This window comes from Chiloscyllium punctatum, chromosome 6, assembly GCF_047496795.1.
Source record: "Chiloscyllium punctatum isolate Juve2018m chromosome 6, sChiPun1.3, whole genome shotgun sequence".
Taxonomy (NCBI): Eukaryota; Metazoa; Chordata; class Chondrichthyes; order Orectolobiformes; family Hemiscylliidae; genus Chiloscyllium; species Chiloscyllium punctatum.
In genome coordinates, this window is record NC_092744.1 from 70,480,589 (window position 1) to 70,501,409 (window position 20,821).

A 20,821-nucleotide genomic window follows, 5' to 3' on the forward strand; every position below is an offset into this window, starting at 1 on the left:
CTTATCTCTCCACGCTTCAGGCTCACTGCCTTTATTCCTGATGAAGGGCTTTTGCCCGAAACGTCGATTTCGCTGCTCGTTGGATGCTGCCTGAACTGCTGTGCTCTTCCAGCACCATTAATCCAGTAGTTATCATTCTGGGCTTGTGGAACTAAGTTGTAGGTTAGGTTCAGGAGATGGCCATTCTTGTGTCCTTGCTCCTGTCCTTGGTGCAATGTTTGATTCTGAATTTTACCACCAACACCCCCACTCCACTCCCTTCTAGTTCCAAGTAAAAGAACATTTCTGCTAAAGCAGGGGACCAACCATTTGGGTTAGTTTTCTGCTAAGAAGCTTTTGGGATTGCAGTAGTCTGACAGGAAGGTAAGAAAACACAGGAGAATCCCTCAAATTAAAATAAAAATAACTCTAAAGCGTAAGTCACTGTTGAAGATCATCCTTGAAGTTTATTTACAACAGCACTAGCCTGGTGTTAGGGATTTTAATAAAATCATAATTGTAGGGTCTGCAGTGAAAGCATGAGTGTGCCTCTCTTACTGTGTGTGGAGTGTTTGTCAGAGCATTTCCCTGCAGCTATTTTTTGCACAACAAAGAGATGCATGCTGCTTCTTTGTTGTTGTTGAGACATTCTTGTGTTTTTATAAAAGTCATAGTCTTTTGATGTAAAAATGCTCTGATCGGGTAAAGATATTCAAGATTTGTTTGCAAAGTATCATTAGCACTGCTCATGCTTGATGCAGGGGCTTTTAAACAAACTATTTCAGCATTTTCTCTGAAATATCCCACTGAATCATGACAATGACAGTATTCATAACCATTTGCTTTCATATGTCACAGATTAATGGAGGCAATGCTTGTGTTGTTGGCTTTTTATTGATATACTTTAAAAAAAATCATTCTTGGGATTTTGGGGTCACTGGCTAAGCCAGCATTCCTAATTGTGGAGAAAGTGAGGACTGCAGATGCTGGAGATCAGAGCTTAAAAATGTGTTGCTGGAAAAGCGCAGCAGGTCAGGCAGCATCCAAGGAGAAGGAGAATTGACGTTTTGGGCATATATTTCTTCAGTAAGACTGAATGCACTGGTTTTAATGTTCATACTTAATGCCAAGGTCACATTCGTGCTGAATGTTACAGCAGACACCCATTGGATGTAAAATCATGACTTAAAGATTTTCTTTAAGAATGTCTTTATGAAACCAGAAAGTGAAAAAAATTTCATTAGCAAATGAATGCCAGGAATTAATAGATTCAGAGATTTTTGGGTCAATCTTAAATGCTATTAATTTAATCAACATTGCGAAGTCTGGATTATAAGCAAATAAAGTTAGATGGTAGAGTCAACCACATTGCTGTGGGTCTAGAGTCACCTATTAACTGGACCAGATAAATAAGTCCTCTTCCCTAACGGACATTAATGAACCAAATGGGTTTTTCCTGACAGTCAACAGTGATTCACCATTGGACTCATAATTCCAGATTTTTATTGAATTCAAATTCAACATCGAGATTTGAAATTGGGTCCCTTGAGCATTACAGTATCTGGGTCTCAGGGTAAATGGAGTCAGAGTCATGCAGCACAGGAATAGACCCTTCGGTCCAACTCCTCTGCACCGACTAGATCGCCCAATGTGACCTAGTCACGTTTGCCAGCATTTGGCATATATTCTTTTAAACTCTTCCTATACATATACTCATCCAGATGCCTTTTAAATGTTGTAATTGCACCAGCCTCCGCCACCTCTGGCAGCTCCTTTCATACACACAGCACTCTCTGCATGAAAAAAGTTACCCCTAAGCTCCTTTCTGGAATCTTTCCCCTCTCACCTTAAACCAATGCCTTCTAGTTTTTCCATCCAAGGAAAAAGGCCAGACTAGCTGTCCTCCTCCATAATTTATCTCGAGATAATACCACTGGCCTTCACTTCTCATACACTATTTCAAAGCTGCTGGTCAGCTGTTCTAGTTGCATCTTTGTGTACTCTGCAACGTAGAATAGTGCATTGGCCAGAGCTCGACACTCCAGTCTGTGTCTAGCCCTTTACTAATTGTTCTTAATTTAAGAAAAAAAACCTTAATTCCAAGAAGAATTCTTGTTTTTAGGAAAAAAATTAATTAACACTAATAATCCTCAGTACTTACTGACCAAGCACAATTCTCACTCACCAAAATCTCCAGAGTAATGTATTAATCATGTATTTTCTTAAAATAGCTGCTAGCAATTTGACAGGTGAAGGGAAATTTCTACCAAATCGGCCCACATTTCAGAAGATAATAAATTGCTGTCAGCTTTGAGCAGTGAGAGCACACAGTCCATACTAAGTTGATATTCTAATATTCTGCTTCAAGGTCACATTATTGATGCTAAATAAATGACTGGTGTGTGTGGACAGTCTCAACGTCATTTTGGAATTGATTTTTCTTGAAAGAAGATTTGTAACCTCCATATCCTTTCCTGGATATCGTCAACTGTTCAGTTGAATGGTTTCAATGGAATAATTGAATGTTTCCACCATAGCCAAGGAATTTGGTGGCCACCTAATCTGACCAGAAATCAAAATAGGGTCAAAAGAGAGTCTCAACAAAGGGAAGGATTATTTTTTTACAAATAGATCATGTCAGTGAAAGAATAACTGTATGCAGGCAATTTAAAAATAAAACTGCCTGAAAACGCCTTCCAGAATAAATTCCGGAATACCAATAAAATGCACTTGTCAACCAGATAGCAGAAATGTTCCATGAGGTTTTAAAGTGACATTAGATCAGGTGACTAATAACTTGATGGATGAGGTAAAAACAATGACTGCAGATGCTGAAAACCAAATACGGGATTAGTGGTGCTGGAAGAGCACAGCAGTTCAGGCAGCATCCAACGAGCAGCGAAATCGACGTTTCGGGCAAAAGCCCTTCTGAAGGGCTTTTGCCCGAAACGTCGATTTCGCTGCTCGTTGGATGCTGCCCGAACTGCTGTGCTCTTCCAGCACCACTTGATGGATGAGGTCAATTTCAAAGAGCACCTTAAAGGGGGAGGTGAGAAGGAGAGGTCTGGGAAAGAAATTTTAGGGTTTTGGGCTTAGAGATGGAGAAAAGGCAGCATTGGTGGAGAGGTGAGCAGGTAGGTAAGAGATTGAAGGGAGACAGGAGGTTGAATTTGGGGGGAATACAGATTTTTTTAAACACTGCTGGGGCTAAATGAGGTTACAGAAATAGTTGGGCCATGACCATGGAGGAATCTGAACACAAGGAATGAGAATATCCACTTTCCAAAATTCTAAAAACACAGACACAACTTGAGGTTTGTCTTACCTCATCCCTTTTCAAAATAATATAGTACATGACTCATGCAGTAATTGTAGTGCGAGTTTGCAGGACGTGTGAATTAGCTTCTGGGTTCAGGAAGAAAGCAGAAGAGTTTTGGAAAAGGTCTAAATGCAGAATAATCCCATAATATTTGAAGGGTAAAAGAAAAATTAACATTTCAATTCGACTTTCTTTGAAATTGGGCATAAAAAGATGCCTTTAAATTAAAAAGTGAGGAGCCGTATAGTTAACAAACTCAATGAGTCTTATCTGTGACAGGAATTACATCAAATTGTTCTCTTCCCCAGCCACCCCCATCCAGTTGTTCTCTTCCCCAGCCACCCCCATCCAGTTGTTCTCTTCCTCAGCCACCCCCATCCAGTTGTTCTCTTCCTCAGCCACCCCCATCCAATTGTTCTCTTCCTCAACCACCCCCATCCAGTTATCTCTTCCCCAGCCACCCCCATCCAGTTGTTCTCTTCCCCAGCCACCCCCATCCAGTTGTTCTCTTCCTCAGCCACCCCCATCCAATTGTTCTCTTCCTCAACCACCCCCATCCAACTGTTCTCTTCCCCAGCCATCCCCATCCAGTTGTTCTCTTGCCCAGCCACCCCATCCAATTGTTCTGTTCCCCAGCCACTCCCATTTAATTGTTCTGTTCCCCAGCCACCCCCATCCAATTGTTCTGTTCCCCAGCCACCCCCATCCAGTTGTTCTCTTCCCCAGCCACCCCCATCCAATTGTTCTGTTCCCCAGTCACCCCATCCAGTTGTTCCCTTCCCCAGCCACCCCATCCAATTGTTCTCTTCCCCAGCCACCCCCATCCAATTGTTCTATTCCCCAGCCACCCCCATCCAGTTGTTCCCTTCCCCAGCCACCCTATCCAATTGTTCTCTTCCCCAGCCACCGCCATCCAATTGTTCTGTCCGAGTAGGTGGCCAGCCTTTCTTTTCGTTACAATTCTGATGAGGTCTCAACATGGTAGTAGTGAGAGGTTTGTCCTTTTGTGAGGGAACAGCAACGTACTTTATTGCTTGAAAATAGATGTAATAATCAGACTTAATTGTTTCTGCATTCAGGTGCCTGATTCTATAAAGTGCTTTGCTTCCACGATCATTTTACCGAATCTATGCCAGAAACCTCCAAGATGTGGAAGGCTTTTTAGTTGTAATGGGATATGGTTGTATTTGCATTGCTGGGATGAGAATAATTGGAAACATGTTGAATAACATGTGCATGTGATTGAAATGTGTGCGCTAATGCTGGATATTTTTATGTGGTGCATAGGTCCAGCAGTAAAACCAATGCCAGCATTACATTGTTACAGTCGTGTTCTTTGGCATCTGTCTTTAAGCAGTCAGAATTGCCCTTTTAAGCATGAACAATTGGGTTATCCTTTATGTCAAAGTTATGGAGGATTTCCACACTCCAAGTCAGGCAATCATTTGTATTTCAATGCAATGTAGTGATTTCAGGCAATATTCTGATTATTTATTCACCTGTACCACAATCCTAACCACAAAGATTAGCTTGAATTTGGTTTACATTGTCATGGTTGACCTACATAAAGATTCATTAGTTAAAGTAAAACATAAAGATATCTATTATAGTTGAAATGGGTCAAGCTAGCATCTATTGCACAGACTTCCAATAAAGTACCAAATAAATATTTTGCTTTGTCAGAAATATTTCACTAACAAGTTAGTGGTGTGTTGAAAAATATAAAGGATTCTGTATACTTGGTTGGCATTTGTGGTACTAACAGATCTTATCGCTGTGCTTTCTTGATTGCAGTGGGAAGAAATCAGTGTTATGGATGAGAGGAACACTCCAATGCGAACGTACCAAGTCTGTAATGTCATGGAAGCCTATCAGAACAATTGGCTGCGGACTAGTTGGATTCCCCGGGATGGAGCCCATCGTATTTATATTGAGATCAAATTTACGCTCAGAGACTGCAACAGTTTGCCAGGTGTCCCAGGAACATGCAAGGAGACCTTTAACATCTATTATTATGAGTCTAACAACAACAACTTGTGGTATATTAAGGAGACTCAATACATAAAGATTGACACGATTGCTGCTGATGAGAGTTTCACCCAGGTGGATGTTGGAGATAGGGTGATGAAGTTAAACACTGAGGTACGAGATATTGGATCCCTGACAAAGAAAGGCTTTTACCTTGCCTTTCAGGATGTGGGGGCCTGCATCGCTTTGGTATCAGTGCGGGTCTACTACAAAAAGTGCCCGTTAACGATTCGTAACCTAGCAGAGTTTCCCGACAAGGTGACTGAGGGAGACTCCTCCTTGGTGGAGGTCCGAGGCTCCTGTGTGAATAATTCTGAGGAGTACGATGTACCTAAGATGCACTGCAGTGCCGATGGAGGATGGTTGGTGCCTATAGGACGATGTGTCTGCAAACCAGGATATGAGGAAAAGAAAGATACTTGCCAGCGTAAGTACCTTTGTTTCTAATTTGGTTGGTGTGTCAATACAACAGGCACAATCTGCCCCAGACAGACAGAGTGCTTGTTTCTACAAATGTTTCTTGTGTCTTGGAGAGTTAACTGTGGTAGAGGCGTTATAAAGATGTGAGCTATATATGGCAACATAAATGTAAAACTTTGACAAGTTTGTACATTACTAGATGGTAAAAATGCATTGAAATGTTACTTTTAAAAAAAAGAGCTACAGGATCACTCCATCTTGGAAGATGAGTGGATTTTGTTTTACAATGCAGCTGCAAAGATGAACATTTTGAATATGCAACTTAATTTTGGTTTTCAAAAGATTGAAGTTCTGAACAAAAGGAATATTACTATTCCTACAACTCCTCCTATGTTACTAATATTAATGCTACTACTACTTGATCAAGTTTAAGGAAATCCTTTCAAACGTAATGCTCTTTTTTGAGCATTAATTCAAGCGTATTGCCACGGTTAAAAGATTACTTTTGAGATGACACTTGACCACAATCCATCCACTTCCTCCATGATTTTAGTTTTCACCCCAGTCACAAGCTGTTTAAAGTATCAAATGATTTATTGCCAAACTTAACTAAAAATTACAACTTCCTCTGATCAGATGCCTTTCCAGAAATCAAGCCGTTTTAACAAAAGATAGCATGTCTAGTAAGGGGGAAGATGCCAGAGTGCTTGAAGTAATATTTTGAAACTCAGCTGTGTAAGAGGTATTGAACAACTCCAGAATCTGGGATTAGTAGTGGTTAATGGTCTTAGTCCCACATGCATGATGTCTCTTTCAGAACTGCAAACTGTGTGTGACATCTCATCCCCAGCTGCTGCTGCATATATTCAATCTAAACCTGCTCTTGCAGATTTGTGATTATGCCCTGAAAACAGTTTGTCAAGTGAGGAAACATTGTTTTAGTGTCCATTGCCTTTTGCTTAACAAACTGGGGTGAAACTGAACTATTCTCTGCATGCATAAACAAGTTCTGAGACTTAGAGAGAGAGACACAAAAATGTAGTGTCTCCATGCCCCCTCTGCGTATACCTTGCATTATAACAAAAATGGTAGATTCCCAGTCTCTATATTTGTGCCAGAGGAAGAATATTCTTTAAAATTTTCCATGTCCCCAATATTGCTTGACCAACAGCTTAAATCACAGCTTAATTATTAATTCATGTAATCATTGACCTCTGGTCTGATACTGAGGATGAGGGATCATGAGATCAAAATCAGACCATTTATTCCCTTAAGACTCTTCCACCATTCAATTCAATCTTGGCTGATCTCAGATGTCAATAATACATTCCTATTCTGCTCCTTTAATAATTATTTTCTAATCCTCAAACACAAAACAGTTCCATGAGTAAAGAATTGAAGAATAATTATTAATGGAACTGAGGGAGAAGAAATTATCTTGGAAAGCACAACAGAATAATCTTGAGAAACTGCCAAGCCTTTTTGAAACTTACCCCACCAAGTCTGCATACTTTGGATCAAAATCAATTCAAAATATTGAATTCAAACATTACAGCATTACTACCCACAGTTTGTCATTTTATCACTTTATATCATGCATGAAGAATATCTGTATCTTATTATTTGGCAAACGTGACATTTTGAGAATCAATGTAAATAAAAGTGAAACTGAAGAAGCCTGTCAGATAATTTCTTCAGATAATGTCACGAGTTTTCTTTGGTTGTAGCAGTTCTATGAAGCAAAGCAGTATTAGGTATCCTTCGGATATGTAGCAGCACAAACACCTTTCTCCTGTGTGCCAAGTAGGCCTCAGGATGACATTTAAACAGTGACAGGATTCACAGGTGATGTGTTCATTTAAATGAACCTGCTGCAGAGTTTCCTTGCCTGTCACTATAAGGAGGGCCCTAATAAGGCACATAACAAGAGAGTGGATTTTGTCTGTTACATGACAAGAGTGAAAGGACCCTTACAGTTTCCTAAATCTTCGTTGGACATATGACAAAGTACATTGTAAGGACAGCAGTTGGATTAAGTGTGACTAAAATTGCAATTAATTAACTTGCCCAAAAACTATGTGTATTTCTGAATCTGGAATTAAAAGTAAATCCTACATTTGAGCAAAATGAGAGAAACGTCTGGAAAAGATACTTGAATTGTAGTCACGTTCATTGTAGGAATTAATATTATTTGTAATAATAATGACTTTCTAAAAATAGTATCTAAAAAAAGAAAAATCTGCAGGACAATGGATAAAGAGAAGAGTAGACTTGGAAAATGAAAGTTATTTGTGACAGCGTAAAGGAAATAATGTATATAATAAGATGATTTTATAGAAACAACAATAATAGGATCACCAGGCAAGGTAAACCAAGATTTTCTAGATGAAAATACAACAGAAGCTAATTAGAACAAATAAAAGTAATTATTTTGAATTAATTAAGAATTGCACCAGGAAATAACTTTCAGCCAGTTATTTATTCTTATTAATGATCTGGTTAGCAGCACTAGCAACTGTAACTAGAGTTTCATTGTGCTGATGTCATCACTGCTAAGGCATAGGACAAATCTATCTGATTTTAAAAAGCAAATCTTCAAAGGCTTATCTAAACCACTTCAACTGGGAGTCAGCAAAGACCTCTGTGTTAAGGAAAGATTAAACAATTTAAAATTCGACTTTGAATTCGTCACCCAGTTTGCCATCTGAAGGCCATCTTGACCAGCCCTTGCCAGGTTTGATGCTCAGGAAGAGGCCCCCTCTTTCTCCCCCCCCCTCCGAATATCCTAGTGGTGTTCTCTCTGTCTCCCCCAAATGTGGACAGAATTGGTCATTATTGACTACTCATTGTTGCCAGGGTGGTAGCAGCTTGCATATGCTTGTCCACCTCCAGCAAGATTGCCTGGAGTCAGGAAGGTGTCAGTCTGAACCTGATGCTGACCTTTTCGATTCTACTACCAGTCCTGCCTCAAAAATTGGCCTTCGAGGGTCTAACAAGATTCTGTTTTAAGTGTTGGATTCCATCAGGTACCCAGTTTGAATGTGTTAACCTTTTCGTGAAGAGCTCGGTTTATTAGGTTTTAGAGAGAGATTCTTCGAAGAGTGGACCTTTCAAATGCAAGCGCTTGTTGTCTTTTGAACACATGCTGAGGATGTTTTGGTCAGTGACTTAAGGTCATTGAAGATTGGATGATTCAGGTGATTATCGTCCTGCAGATTACGCAACTCTAATGGATCAGTTCCTGTCACTGTATGTCATTGGTGGTTGTGAAGTGATTTATGCATTAGAACACTCACGTTGTACCATATTGAAATCACTGAAGGCATGAATGGAGACAGCTTTCTTCTCAAAGAGAATTTAGGTTGGTCAAAAATTAGTAGTAATTCACACAACTAAAAAGAGAATAGGAATCAGTATTGTATGTACAGTTTGTTTTCTTGTAATAAAATTGAGAAAATCTTTGGAAAAACTGTTGATTGAAGCTCTGAATTCCACTGAATAGATTATACACATGAATAGAAAACAAGGCCTCTGGTAAATGAGATGAGGTTGCATTTAATTGTGAATTAAACTCAAGTGAATTACTTTTGTGATGAGCAGTGATATAGAGTGTTGATCAAAAACTATGCATGAATGATTTGCACAGTCAATTATTTTGTCATATTTGAAATGCCTGTGTGTAAGAGAACTGACAATTTCGTCCTCTGGAGCTGTGTCTTTAGTTAGTCACACTCCTTATTTTCCCGCCTGAGGGACAACACATTGTATTGTCACTGAATGTACAGTTGAGTTCAACAGCTGAGCTGTCCCTACACTGTGGCACTATTTTCATTCCTAGGTCAGGTGCACAGAGGTGGGAGAACCTTTCAAATACTCCACCTTCAGACCCATGTTTTATCTTTGGGGTGTGGACCAGATTGGGAAGGTATGAGGAGATTGCTAATTTCTGAGGCAGGCTGGGTGGAAATGAGAGAATGTTGAGTTGTGGGTGTGGAACGTAGGACTTTGGGCATCATGTGACTTGTTTTTGCCACAATGGGCCACTGTGGTCATTTTTAATGGTCCTACCATTGAAGTTTGCAAAACACAAAACACATCATTCAACCCATTTGGTTAGCAGTTGTGTTTATGATCCACACAGTCCTCTTTTCATCTTCACCTGATGTCATTCATATAACTTTCTATTTCTCTAACCCTCAAATCCAGCTTCCCCTTAAGTCCATCTTTAGCTAGGATTAGCTAAACTCAGTACAGGCCTGAGATCAAACTGTGAACTTCCCTGCATACCCTGGTAAAGTTGATGAGTGGCTGACACAAATGGAACAGGGAAGTCTCAGGGTATTTTCCAGCATTTTGGGATAGGGAGCTGCAAAATGAGCCGTCCTCCACTAGTGAGCCCAGCTGGGAAACACACGAGCATGTCTAGTGAGCACAAGGTCACTTGAAATGCTGCCCATAGTACCACTGTGTACCACTAGATAATAATCTTGTAGATGATGTACAATCTGCAGCCAAAACCCAAGTACAAGTTAATGCCTTCAAGGAAGGAAAAGGTAGTAATGGTAATAATAATGACATCTAGTCCTATGCTGGTTCTTGAAGCTGAAGAAATGAAACAGCTTTCCAATGGTGATGACTTGGAGATGCCAGTGTGGGACTGGTGTGGACAAAGTTAAATATCACACAACACCAGGTTATAGTCCAACAGGTTTAATTGGAAGCACTAGCTTTCGGAGCGACGCTCCTTAATCACCTGATGAAAGCTAGTGCTTCCAATTGAACTGTTGGACTATAACCTGATGTTGTGTGATTTTTAACTTTCCAATAGTGATGTACCCTTCTGATTTATTAATCACAACTCAATAATAATGCAAGCGTTTTGACTGTTTTCAACTGTAACAGGATCGAAGGTTTAGCTGCCAATAAACTGAATTCAAATTACAATGTGCACATGAATCAATGCACTAAAAAAGCCCAAAGCTTTCTGCTGGTCACGTGAGGATTTAATATATTCTAATTTATGGCTCAGGCTTCATTGTAACTATTTATTTGCATCTAATTATAGAGAAAGCTGAAGTACTTCCAATAGAGAAACTAACTATTCCAGTTTGAGTTAACTAACTAGGGAACTGGCTTGAACTGAACAAAATAAAATGAATCTCAAATGATGTCTTGGATAAGCTGCATCTTCCTGCATTTAAACTTCTGGAGTACAAGCAACATCATTTTTGGCCATTGCATCAGCCTCCAAATCCTTGCCACAAATTTAATTCTACTTCCTGACTTTTCTATTCAAATTGACTTGTTTTCAGCTTCATTATTTCATTCAAGATAAATGTGAGGTGCTGCATTTTGGGAAAGCAAATCTTAGTAGGACTTATACACTTAATGGTATGGTCCGAGGGAGTGTTGCTGAACAAAGACACCTTGGAGTGCAGGTTCATAGCTCCTTGAAGGTGGAGTCGCAGGTAGATAGGATAGTGAAGAAGGTGTTTGGTATGCTTTCCTTTTATTGGTCAGAGTATTGACTACAGGAGTTGGGGAGGTCATGTTGCGGCTGTACAGGACATTGATTAGGCCACTATTGGAATATTGCATGCAATTCTGGTCTCCTTCCTATCGGAAAGATGTTGTGAAACTTGAAAGGGTTCAGAAATGATTTGCAAGGATGTTGCCAGGGTTGGAGGATTTGAGCTATAGAGAGAGGCTGAACAGGCTGGGGATGTTTTCCCTAGAGCGTCGGAGGCTGAGGGGTGACCTTATAGAGGTTTACAAAATTATGAGGGCATGGATAGGATAAATAGACCAAGTCTTTTCCCTGGGACTGGGGAGTCCCGAACTAGAGGGCATAGGTTTAGGGTGAGAGGGGAAAGGTATAAAAGAGACCTAAGGGCAACTTTTTCACACAGAGAGTGGTACGTGTATGGAATGAGCTGCCAGAGAATGTGATGGAGGCTCGTACAATTGCAACATTTAAGAGGCATTTGGATGGGTATATGAATAGGAAGAGTTTAGAGTAATATGGGCCTGGTGCTGGCAGGTGGGACTAGATTGGGTTGGGATATCTGGTCGGCGTGGACGGGTTGGACCGAAGGGTCTGTTTCCATCTGTACATCTTTATGACTTTATGACTAAGCTGAGCTGAAGTTTGTGCCCCATATCCATCCACTAGATCACACAGGCTATCTATTTTAACCATTGTAGCATCACAACTCATGTCCTGGCTTCTAAAGTCAAGGCACAAATCAGGAGTGTGATGGAATATTCCCCATTTATCTGGATGGGTGCAGCTCCAGTAACACTCAAGATGCTTGACACCATCCACAGCAAAGCAGACCACTTGATGGGCACCACATCCACAAACATTTAGTCATTCCACCAGCCACCATCATCAGCAGCAGGAATTTGCCAAAGATCCTGAGAGAGCACTTTCCAAACCCTCAACTTTGTGTATAGGAGTTAAGAGGTCATGTTGTGGCTGTACAAGACATTGGTTAGGCCATTTTTGGAATATTGTGTGCATTTCTATTCTCTTCTATAGGAAGGATGTTGGGAAACTTTGATGTGGAGGTGCTGGAGTTGGACTGGGGTGGACAAAGTTACAAATCACACAAGACCAACAGTTTTATTTGGAAGTACTAGCTTTCAGAATGCTACTCCTTCATCAGGTAGCTGTGGAGCAGGATCATAAGACACAGAATTTACAGCAAAAGATCACAGTGTCATGCAACTGATACAATATATTGAACAACCCTAGATTGTTGTTAGGTCTTTCATCTTTTAGAATGGGTTGCAGGTCTCACATGGATTAGAATGGAACCAAAACCTGCAACCCATTCTGTGAAAGATGAAAGACTTAACAGCAATCTGGGTTTTTTCAATATATTACATCGGTTGCACAACACTCATCTTTTGCTATAAATTCTGTGTCTTATGATCCTGCTCTACAGCTACCTGATGAAGGAGCAGCGCTCCAAAAGCTAGACTTCTAAATAAACTTGTTGAACTATAACCCGGTGTTGTGAAACTTGAAAGGGTTCAGAAAAGATTTACAAGGATGTTGCCAGGGTTGGAGGATTTGAGCTATAGGGAGAGGTTAAATAGGCTGGGGTTGTTTTCCCTGGAGCATCTGAGGCTGAGGGGTGACCTTATAGAAGTTTATAAAATCATGAGGGGCACGGATAGGGTAAATAGACATGGTGGGGGAGTCCAGAACTAGAGGGCATTGGTTTAAGGTGAGAGGGGATAGATTTTATAGAGACCTCGGGGCAATTTTTTAATGCAGAGGGTGGTGCATAATGGAATAAGCTGCCAGAGGAAGTGATGGAGGCTGGTACAATTATAACATTTAAAAGGCATCTGGATGGGTATAAGAATAGGAAGGGTTTAGAGGGATATGTGCCAAGTGCTGGGAAATGGAACTAGATTAATTTAGGATATCTGGTTGCCATGGAAGAATTGGACCGAAGGGTTTCTTTCTTTGCTGTACATCTCTATGACAAGGGCAGCAGATGCTTGGGAACATCACCACCTGCAAGTTGCCCTCCAAGCCAATCAGAAAACCATTCCAAATAGTTCCCCATTTTTAAATAGGCCTTTTCTTTCATACTTAAGTTTAATAAATATGGAAACAGAAATATCTGCAGTGATGGTGTGTCAGTCTGTTTGCTTGGCAACTGTTGATGTTTTCAATTCAAAGATGATGAACAAACGTAATCTCGTTCAACACTCTTGCATAATTGTGTTTCCTTTGCTGACCCCCATGTTGGAACTTGAGTGGAGAAAATTGTGGAAGTACCATCATTATATATTTCAGCATCTTGTCCTGATGAGCAATTCACCAAAGCCCTATTTGAAATTTTCCATTAGATTGACTGACTGAATATTAAAGATTCATTCACTGAGCATCTAAAGTTTGAATTGTAACTTGATGGAACTATTTGAGTTTCTGAATTAAAACAAGTTAGCTTGTTCATAAGGCTAGGCTGTAGTTTTGCTCTCCACGTCTCTGTTCTGAATTTGTTTGCTGGCCACTTGCTCATTTGCCTCCCTTTGTGTCTGAATGGGAGCAATGTCCTGGGTTTTGCTTAATGCTGTTTCTTTAGCCAAGTACCCAACCTTGTACAGGTTTCAGCCTTGGAAGGCCATATTTACTAGAAAGACTCTAAAGGGTTAGGTTACAAGAAAAGGTGATAAAATTTATATTCTCTGGAATATTGGAGCTAATGTGATTTTATTGTGGTTTTAATGATTTTAAAGGGAACTCATAGATGGAGAGAGATTCGAGGACAAGGGTTCACCAAGATGCCTTCCAATTTGAGACCAATCTAGAAAGGCAAGGGCAGCAGATGTGTGGGAATGCCACCACTTACCATTTTGATTTGTTCAACTTGTTAGCTCAAATTGTTATCAATGTTCACAGTGTTAAAATCCTGGAATTTCCCTCTTAACTGTATTTTGGATGCTGCATGGACAGCAATGGTTCATGAGGTACAGTGTGCTTTATGTACTTTGGTCAAGGAAGTCGGCAGGAAATGAAGAGTCTGTGCATTTTGCGGTTGATGTGGGAATAGTGGAGGTTCATGAGGTCAGTCAACAGACAGCAGGAATGAGTTTAACAGATCATGAGAAATAGTGAGAGTAGCAACTTGACCCCTGAAGTTTCTTCAAGACCGTGGAAGATCTGATGTAGCCTTACACCATCTTCTACTTGTTCTTCTCCTTCACCTCATAACAACTTTAACTCCCCATTTGGTGCAAAATTGAAAGATTAATGATGCTCTGAGCGAAGAACTTTCAGCTGGTCTCTTGGGAGACCCTCATTTTTAGACTGTATCCCCTTCCCTTAGCATCAATGCTGTCAACCCTCCTCAGAATCTTGTGCTTCATAAAGATTCCCCTTAATTCTTCAAAACGACGATGAGTATATCGGCTTATGCTGCTCAACCTTTCCTGTTAAGACCACATGTTCATCTTGGGAATCAAGCTGGTGAACCATCTCTGAACTCCCTTAATATGCAAGTATTCTTCAAATAATACTTTAAATATGGAGACTAATATGGGATGTATTAATCTGGGTGGGCCTCATCAATCCTTTGTAAATTCTAGCAAGATTACGCTCCTGTTAGGCTCCAAACCCTTGCAATAAAAGTGATGTCGAAGGAGATGGCAGGTCATCTGATATGTCTTCCAGAAATGTGAGCAAAGGAGTTTCTACCTGTACTGCATTATGATGCAAAGTGACCTAACTGAGGGGGTTTAGACGTTTTCAATTTGTTGAAATTTTAATTCAATTGTGATAACAAAGTGGAGCAGTTTCCCTGTTTTTTGAATTCTGTTTACCATACTGTATGTGGTTCAGTGTCGAGTAGAAATGCCTGTGGTTGTCTTGGCTGAGTTATAGGACTCAAACTCCATTGTCATCTTCTGCTACTATTCAGTAAAGGATTAATTGGCCTTACTGTCTCTTAAATGGGTTGGATGGGATGAGCAATTATGGTAGCATTTACCAGTCTTTACATTGTGTGTAACGTGATGATCTTCATGAGCAAATCCTTGCAGCAAAGTTATCCCGAAGGATGGAACTGCATGACATTCTGACAAAAGCTTCAACGTCTTACTGTTTAAATGCTGCAAACATAGCATTGTCTCAAAGATCACAGGGGACCCGCAGTCCACTGCCAAGTTTGATGCCAGCTTACTTTACATCAGAAATGCCTGTGTCCTGCAGAATAGTAATTTGTGATGACAAGTTGACTTCAATGACTTGCATTATTGTCTTATTTTGGGCCATATATCTTATAATGATATAGTATGGAGAGCCGCTGACAACCACATTAAATCAAGCTGTTAATTACATGTCCATTATAACTGTCTATCATTTTTGTTTTTACAGTTAGCAGGCATTTAAAATCTCCCACATCTCCCAGGAGATGCAAGCTTTTAGTTTAAAAGTATGATGCTTTTAAACCCTAGGCTGTAAACAAAAGGTCACAGGCTTTGTGATGAAAGTATCTGGGATCTACATTTTTTTTGTTCAGACACTCATGCATGGTTACAGCTTTTATATTACAGGCCTGTTCAATAACAAGGGCTAAAGAGCTTCTTAGAGCTATTATAGCAAGCTTTGTGTTTGATTGACACCTCTGTTTGAATGCGATAAGGTGTGAAGTTGTTAAGCAGCAGGGGCCTGTTTAGTAAAAATAGAGTGCATTTTCAATTCCAAAAGACTGCATTAGTCTGGTTATAACTATAGTGTTTAGCTTAAGTAACAGTATTCCACTTTTGTATGTACAGTATGCCTGAGCCTAATAACACACTGCTGAAAAATATAATGTGCAATCTTGCTTGATAGCTGAATTTGCTCACTATAAAGGCAAGACAGTGATTGAACACACCGCCTTATATCTCTCTACCTACTGAACACTGCCAATGTGGATGAACACCCCCACTCCCACACAGTCTATCATCTTGGCTTTCTATATCATAACAGTGAGTACACTTTTATTGACTGCACAATGTTTTAAGACAAGCTGTGGTCATGAAAGGCACTATATAAAATACAATGCATGGTGACCTTGCTGTGAGTAGGCTGTTCCCTGTAATGCTGGTGCCGTACTGAATACTGTTTGTGGCATGTCTAGGTGTCTTTGTACTTCAAAATGATGTCAGTTGCTTTCTGTGATCTTTTGAATTATTTTTAATGCCTAATGTTGTGAGGAAGGAAAATGATTGACTGGCTGATACTCATAGAATTGTAAGAATGCCTACAATTTAGAAAGAGGCTGTTTAGCCCATTGAGTCTGCACTGACCCTCCAATGGGCATCCCACCCAGACCGAGCACCCCCCTGCCCCACCTGATCCCCATAATCCCTCATTTACCATGGCTAATCCACCTAACCTACATAGGAGCAAATTACTGCTGATACTGGAATCTGTACTGAAAACAAATAAATGCTGGAGATCACGGCGGGGTCGGACAGCATTCATGGAGAGCAAGCTAACGCTTTGATTAGGGCTTGGGTCCAGGATCTGGATAGATTTGGACAGATTTAGACAAATCTGGATGGATCAGGTCTGGAATCTGGATGGTTTTGGACAGACTTGAACAGATTTAGAGTACGAGAGGTCCCAGCAGATTTAAGCAGACTTGGAAATTAGTGTCCTAGATCTTTAAATAAAATTTAGGTGAGAAGTGGAAAATCGGTTTAATTTAGTTTTGTTTGTTTATTGTTGGTTAAATTAAAAGTGGGAAATGGCCCTTAATATTGCTAGGGAGGTTCTGGGGTTTGAAGATGCTTCCCAAATTGCTAATGAAGTTTAGAAAGACGGCAAAAGGAGAATCTTTTAGCTTTAGCAGACAGGCTAAAATTGGGTTTAGCTAAGGATCATGGGAAAGCTGAAATTGTAATGAAGTTTGTCAAGCAGTTAAGTATATCAGAGAAACAATCAAGTGCAGTGGAGTTAGAAAAACTTAAATTGCAAATGAGGCAATTGAAATTAGAAGATAAAGAAAGGGAAAGAATGTTTGAGTTGGAAAAGATGAAGTTGGAACTTGAAGAGTCAATTAGACTTGAAATGTTAACTTGCTTTCTCTCCATGGACGCTGCATGGTCACATAACCTGCACAGTTCTGGACTGTGGGTTCCCTAGCATTGTGAGGCAGCAGTGCTAAACACTGAGCCACTGCACTGCCCTGTTACTGTTGGCATTGTGGCTAATAATAACAGATCGGTATCATTCAATACCATTCAAATCAGGAAATCTCCAGCGAATCTAAGTGTGGGGTTCTGAAGAAGGAATAGTACAAGTAGAGATCTGTTGGGAAGAGTTATTTGGGATCCCTTGAAATCCAAGCCAATGATGCACTGGCCAAATGAAACAACATTGAAACCAGAAATACATTTAAATCAATTTCTGTTCAATGCATTCTGGGGCAGAGGTCAGAAAAGATGTGAAGAATCCTACTAATACCCAGTGCATATGTTTGGGTGTGAGGAAGAAATGACATTAGGTCTGGCTGTGGTATTTTCCATGGTGAAATAGCATGCTCAGCCAAGATTCTAATGGGCAGTCAGTTTCCAGTATTAGGCTATTTACCTATTCTGTTTTGTTACTTTAAACACTGCTAACAGTTGTAACAATTGCTGCACTGGATCATTTGTTTTTAACTAGCTTGTTTTAACATGGTGCCGGAAAGCGGCGGCATTATATAACACTTTAAACTATATTTGTAACAAATACATGTAGCAAATACATGTGACAATCAGTCAATCAAACATGTGTATCCAGGCATTTCATTGGGAAGATCCTTTTGGAAAACATTTAAAAAACTGAACTTCCTAACCAGTCCAACAGAAAAAAACTCATGAGGAAGGTTTCACTTTTTAAAACTTTTGCTGTTTCAGTTAAACGAAAAGCAAAAAAATTAGAGGTGAACTAACTGGCAAATTGTATTCTGTACAAGGTATAAATGACATTTTAAATCACTCATACAACCAAAGTAAGTTTGACAAGTTTGTCAAATAGTCCTCCTTCCAGCTCTAACATGCTCTGATGAAGTTCAGTCACTCTTAGTTAATGAAGATCTGATTCTCTGAATATTATTTACTCCATTTGAGATTCACGGATATGATTATCACCAACAAGGTGTACTTCAGTAGAGCCTGTTTTGTTCAGGTCATGTCGGTACTGATAGCATAGCTTTCCCAGAAGCCCCTTCATCCAATCAGTCAATAACACCCCAGTTCACAATATGGTCAGCTGGAGTATTTAAAAATCACCTTCATTTGCCCGGATGTCTCTCACAGCTCTTTAGATTTCTGCCCTTTCAGTTGACTCACACTGATAGCTTCACCATGAGCCCCTATGTATGAATTAATCCTATTGGATAGAAACTGGGCTTTCTAGAGCCCTGCTTTTTCTGACCACAGTCTGAAATTCAATCTCCCAGCCTGTTTATTCTTCCCAATTAGCTTCCATTTCCCTAGAAACTGAACCGTAAGATGATTTCTCAGCCATCTGATGTCATTGCCAGGAAGCCCAATTAACCACTGCTCCCTTCCAGAAATCTGGAGATATAATTTTCAGTTGGGAAATATCAGAAAAAATATAGACTTTAAAACTGTAGTTAGTGCAGATCACAGCTTGTAAACAAGTGATTTTGTCACATTATGCAGCAGTGTATAGATTCATCATTATTGAGTTTATGTTTCAGTGTAAGAATTCAGGAATCTTACTTGGCAATTCCAGCCTGTCTGTAGCAAACATTTGCTCACAAGACTTTGACTGATTCTACCTTTGACTCCTGTGTTCCTTGCATTAAACAAATTACAATACATAAAGTTAGACTTCAGATTACATGGAGCCAAGAAAGTAAACAAGTTCATCACAGTCATAGAATCTCTATAGTGTGGAAACAGGCCCTTCGGCCCAACAAATCCACACCGACCCTCCAAAGAGTAACCCATTCAGACCCATTCCCAAATCCCACTACCCTATAACTCTACATTTACCCTGACTAATGCACCTTATCTGCACATCCCTGAACACCATGGGTCAATTTAGCATGGCCAATTCACCTAATCTGCACATCTTTAGATTGTGGGAGGAACCTGGAGCACCTGGAGGAAACAGGGAGAACATGCAAACTCTATACAGATAGTCACCCTAGGCTGGCATTGAACCTGGGTCTCAGATGCTGTGAGGCAGCAGTGCTAACCACTGACCCACTGTGCAGCACCCCCCCCCCCCCCCCCCCCCCCCCCCCCCCCCCCGCATGATTTTGTTACAATGGCTAAATGACCCACTTAAGTACTTCAATCACTTTGTTGGCTTTAACAATGGTGAAATAACATATTCTAAACTCTTAATACTTAGATGAGTAGCCATCCTTCAGCTAGGCTTACTTCCAGCTAAACAGATGCTTTTTGAAGATGCTTGAACCGACTTGCTGATTTTGTAGAATACAGTGCACATTGAAATATATGAATGTGTGAACTCCAGATTCTTCATTCATTGAGAGTTTCACTATCATGGCAGATGGGTGAAAAGAAAGGAATAGGGCAGTAATGAGTCTGATCTACTGAAAACCGAGCTCTTTCAACTCATTAAATATGATAGCAACTTAATCATGGGGACCAGCAAGATTCCCGACTCCTCAATCTGTGCTGGGTTAGCAATTATAGTTGGTTGGCAGTAAAGATTGATCCAGTTGGCTGTGGGACTTCCTGCTCATTATTGTTATCGATAGTGAATGTGCAGTGATTGAATTGGCTGTGTGCCTATCAGTCAAAAAAACTTTACAACTCTCCATGGCGAGACTATGTCATGAAGATGAGATAAACCAGTCAGACTGGTTGCTGAGGAGCTGTTCTCCAGCCAGATGTCAGTATCTTCAAAAAATGTAAAGGAGAGCATTGGAGTTAGGAATGTGTAGAAGAAAGAAAAATGCCAAATGGAAAGGAAGAATTCTTGAATAAGGTAAGATATTTTGGAAAGAAAATAAGAATATTATCATCATTGAATCCCTACAGAGTGAAAACAAGCCATTTGGCCTAACAAGTACATACTGACCCTCCGAAGAGTAACCCACCTAGACCCTACCCTATTACTCTACATTTCCCTGGACTAATGCAACTAACCTACATATCCTTGAACACGACAGGCAATTTATGTTGGCCAGTTCACACAATATGCACATCCTTGGATTATGGGAGGAAACCAGACCACCCGGAGGAAACCAAAACAGACACAGGGAGAATATACAAACTCCTCACAGACAGTCACCCAAGACTGGAATTGAACCCAGGTCCCTGGTGCTGTGAGGCAGCAGTGCTAACCACTGAGCCACTATGCCACCCTGAATGTTCAGGAGGAGGAATAGGACATAGAATTACATCGCAATTACAGCACTGACTCAACTGGTCTGTGCTAGTGTGTATGGTCTATAGGAGCCTCCTCTCCACTTTATCTCCCCTCTCAGCATTTCATTTAACTTATTTTCATGTATTTGTCAACCTTTGTCTTGAATGTTGTGTGGTTGCAAGGATTCTTTCTGGGTGGAGAGATTTCCC

General features: G+C 40.3%; 1 protein-coding gene across 2 annotated transcripts in view; it reads left to right on the forward strand.

The window, feature by feature from the left end:
* epha4b (eph receptor A4b) overlaps window positions 1-20,821 on the forward strand; it is a 353,857-nt gene that overhangs the window by 45,336 nt on the left and 287,700 nt on the right. For both annotated transcript variants that reach the window (XM_072572897.1, XM_072572898.1), the window contains exon 3: window positions 5,093-5,753. In XM_072572897.1, coding sequence (XP_072428998.1) covers window positions 5,093-5,753 — 661 coding nt within the window. The remainder of the gene's footprint in view (window positions 1-5,092; window positions 5,754-20,821) is intronic.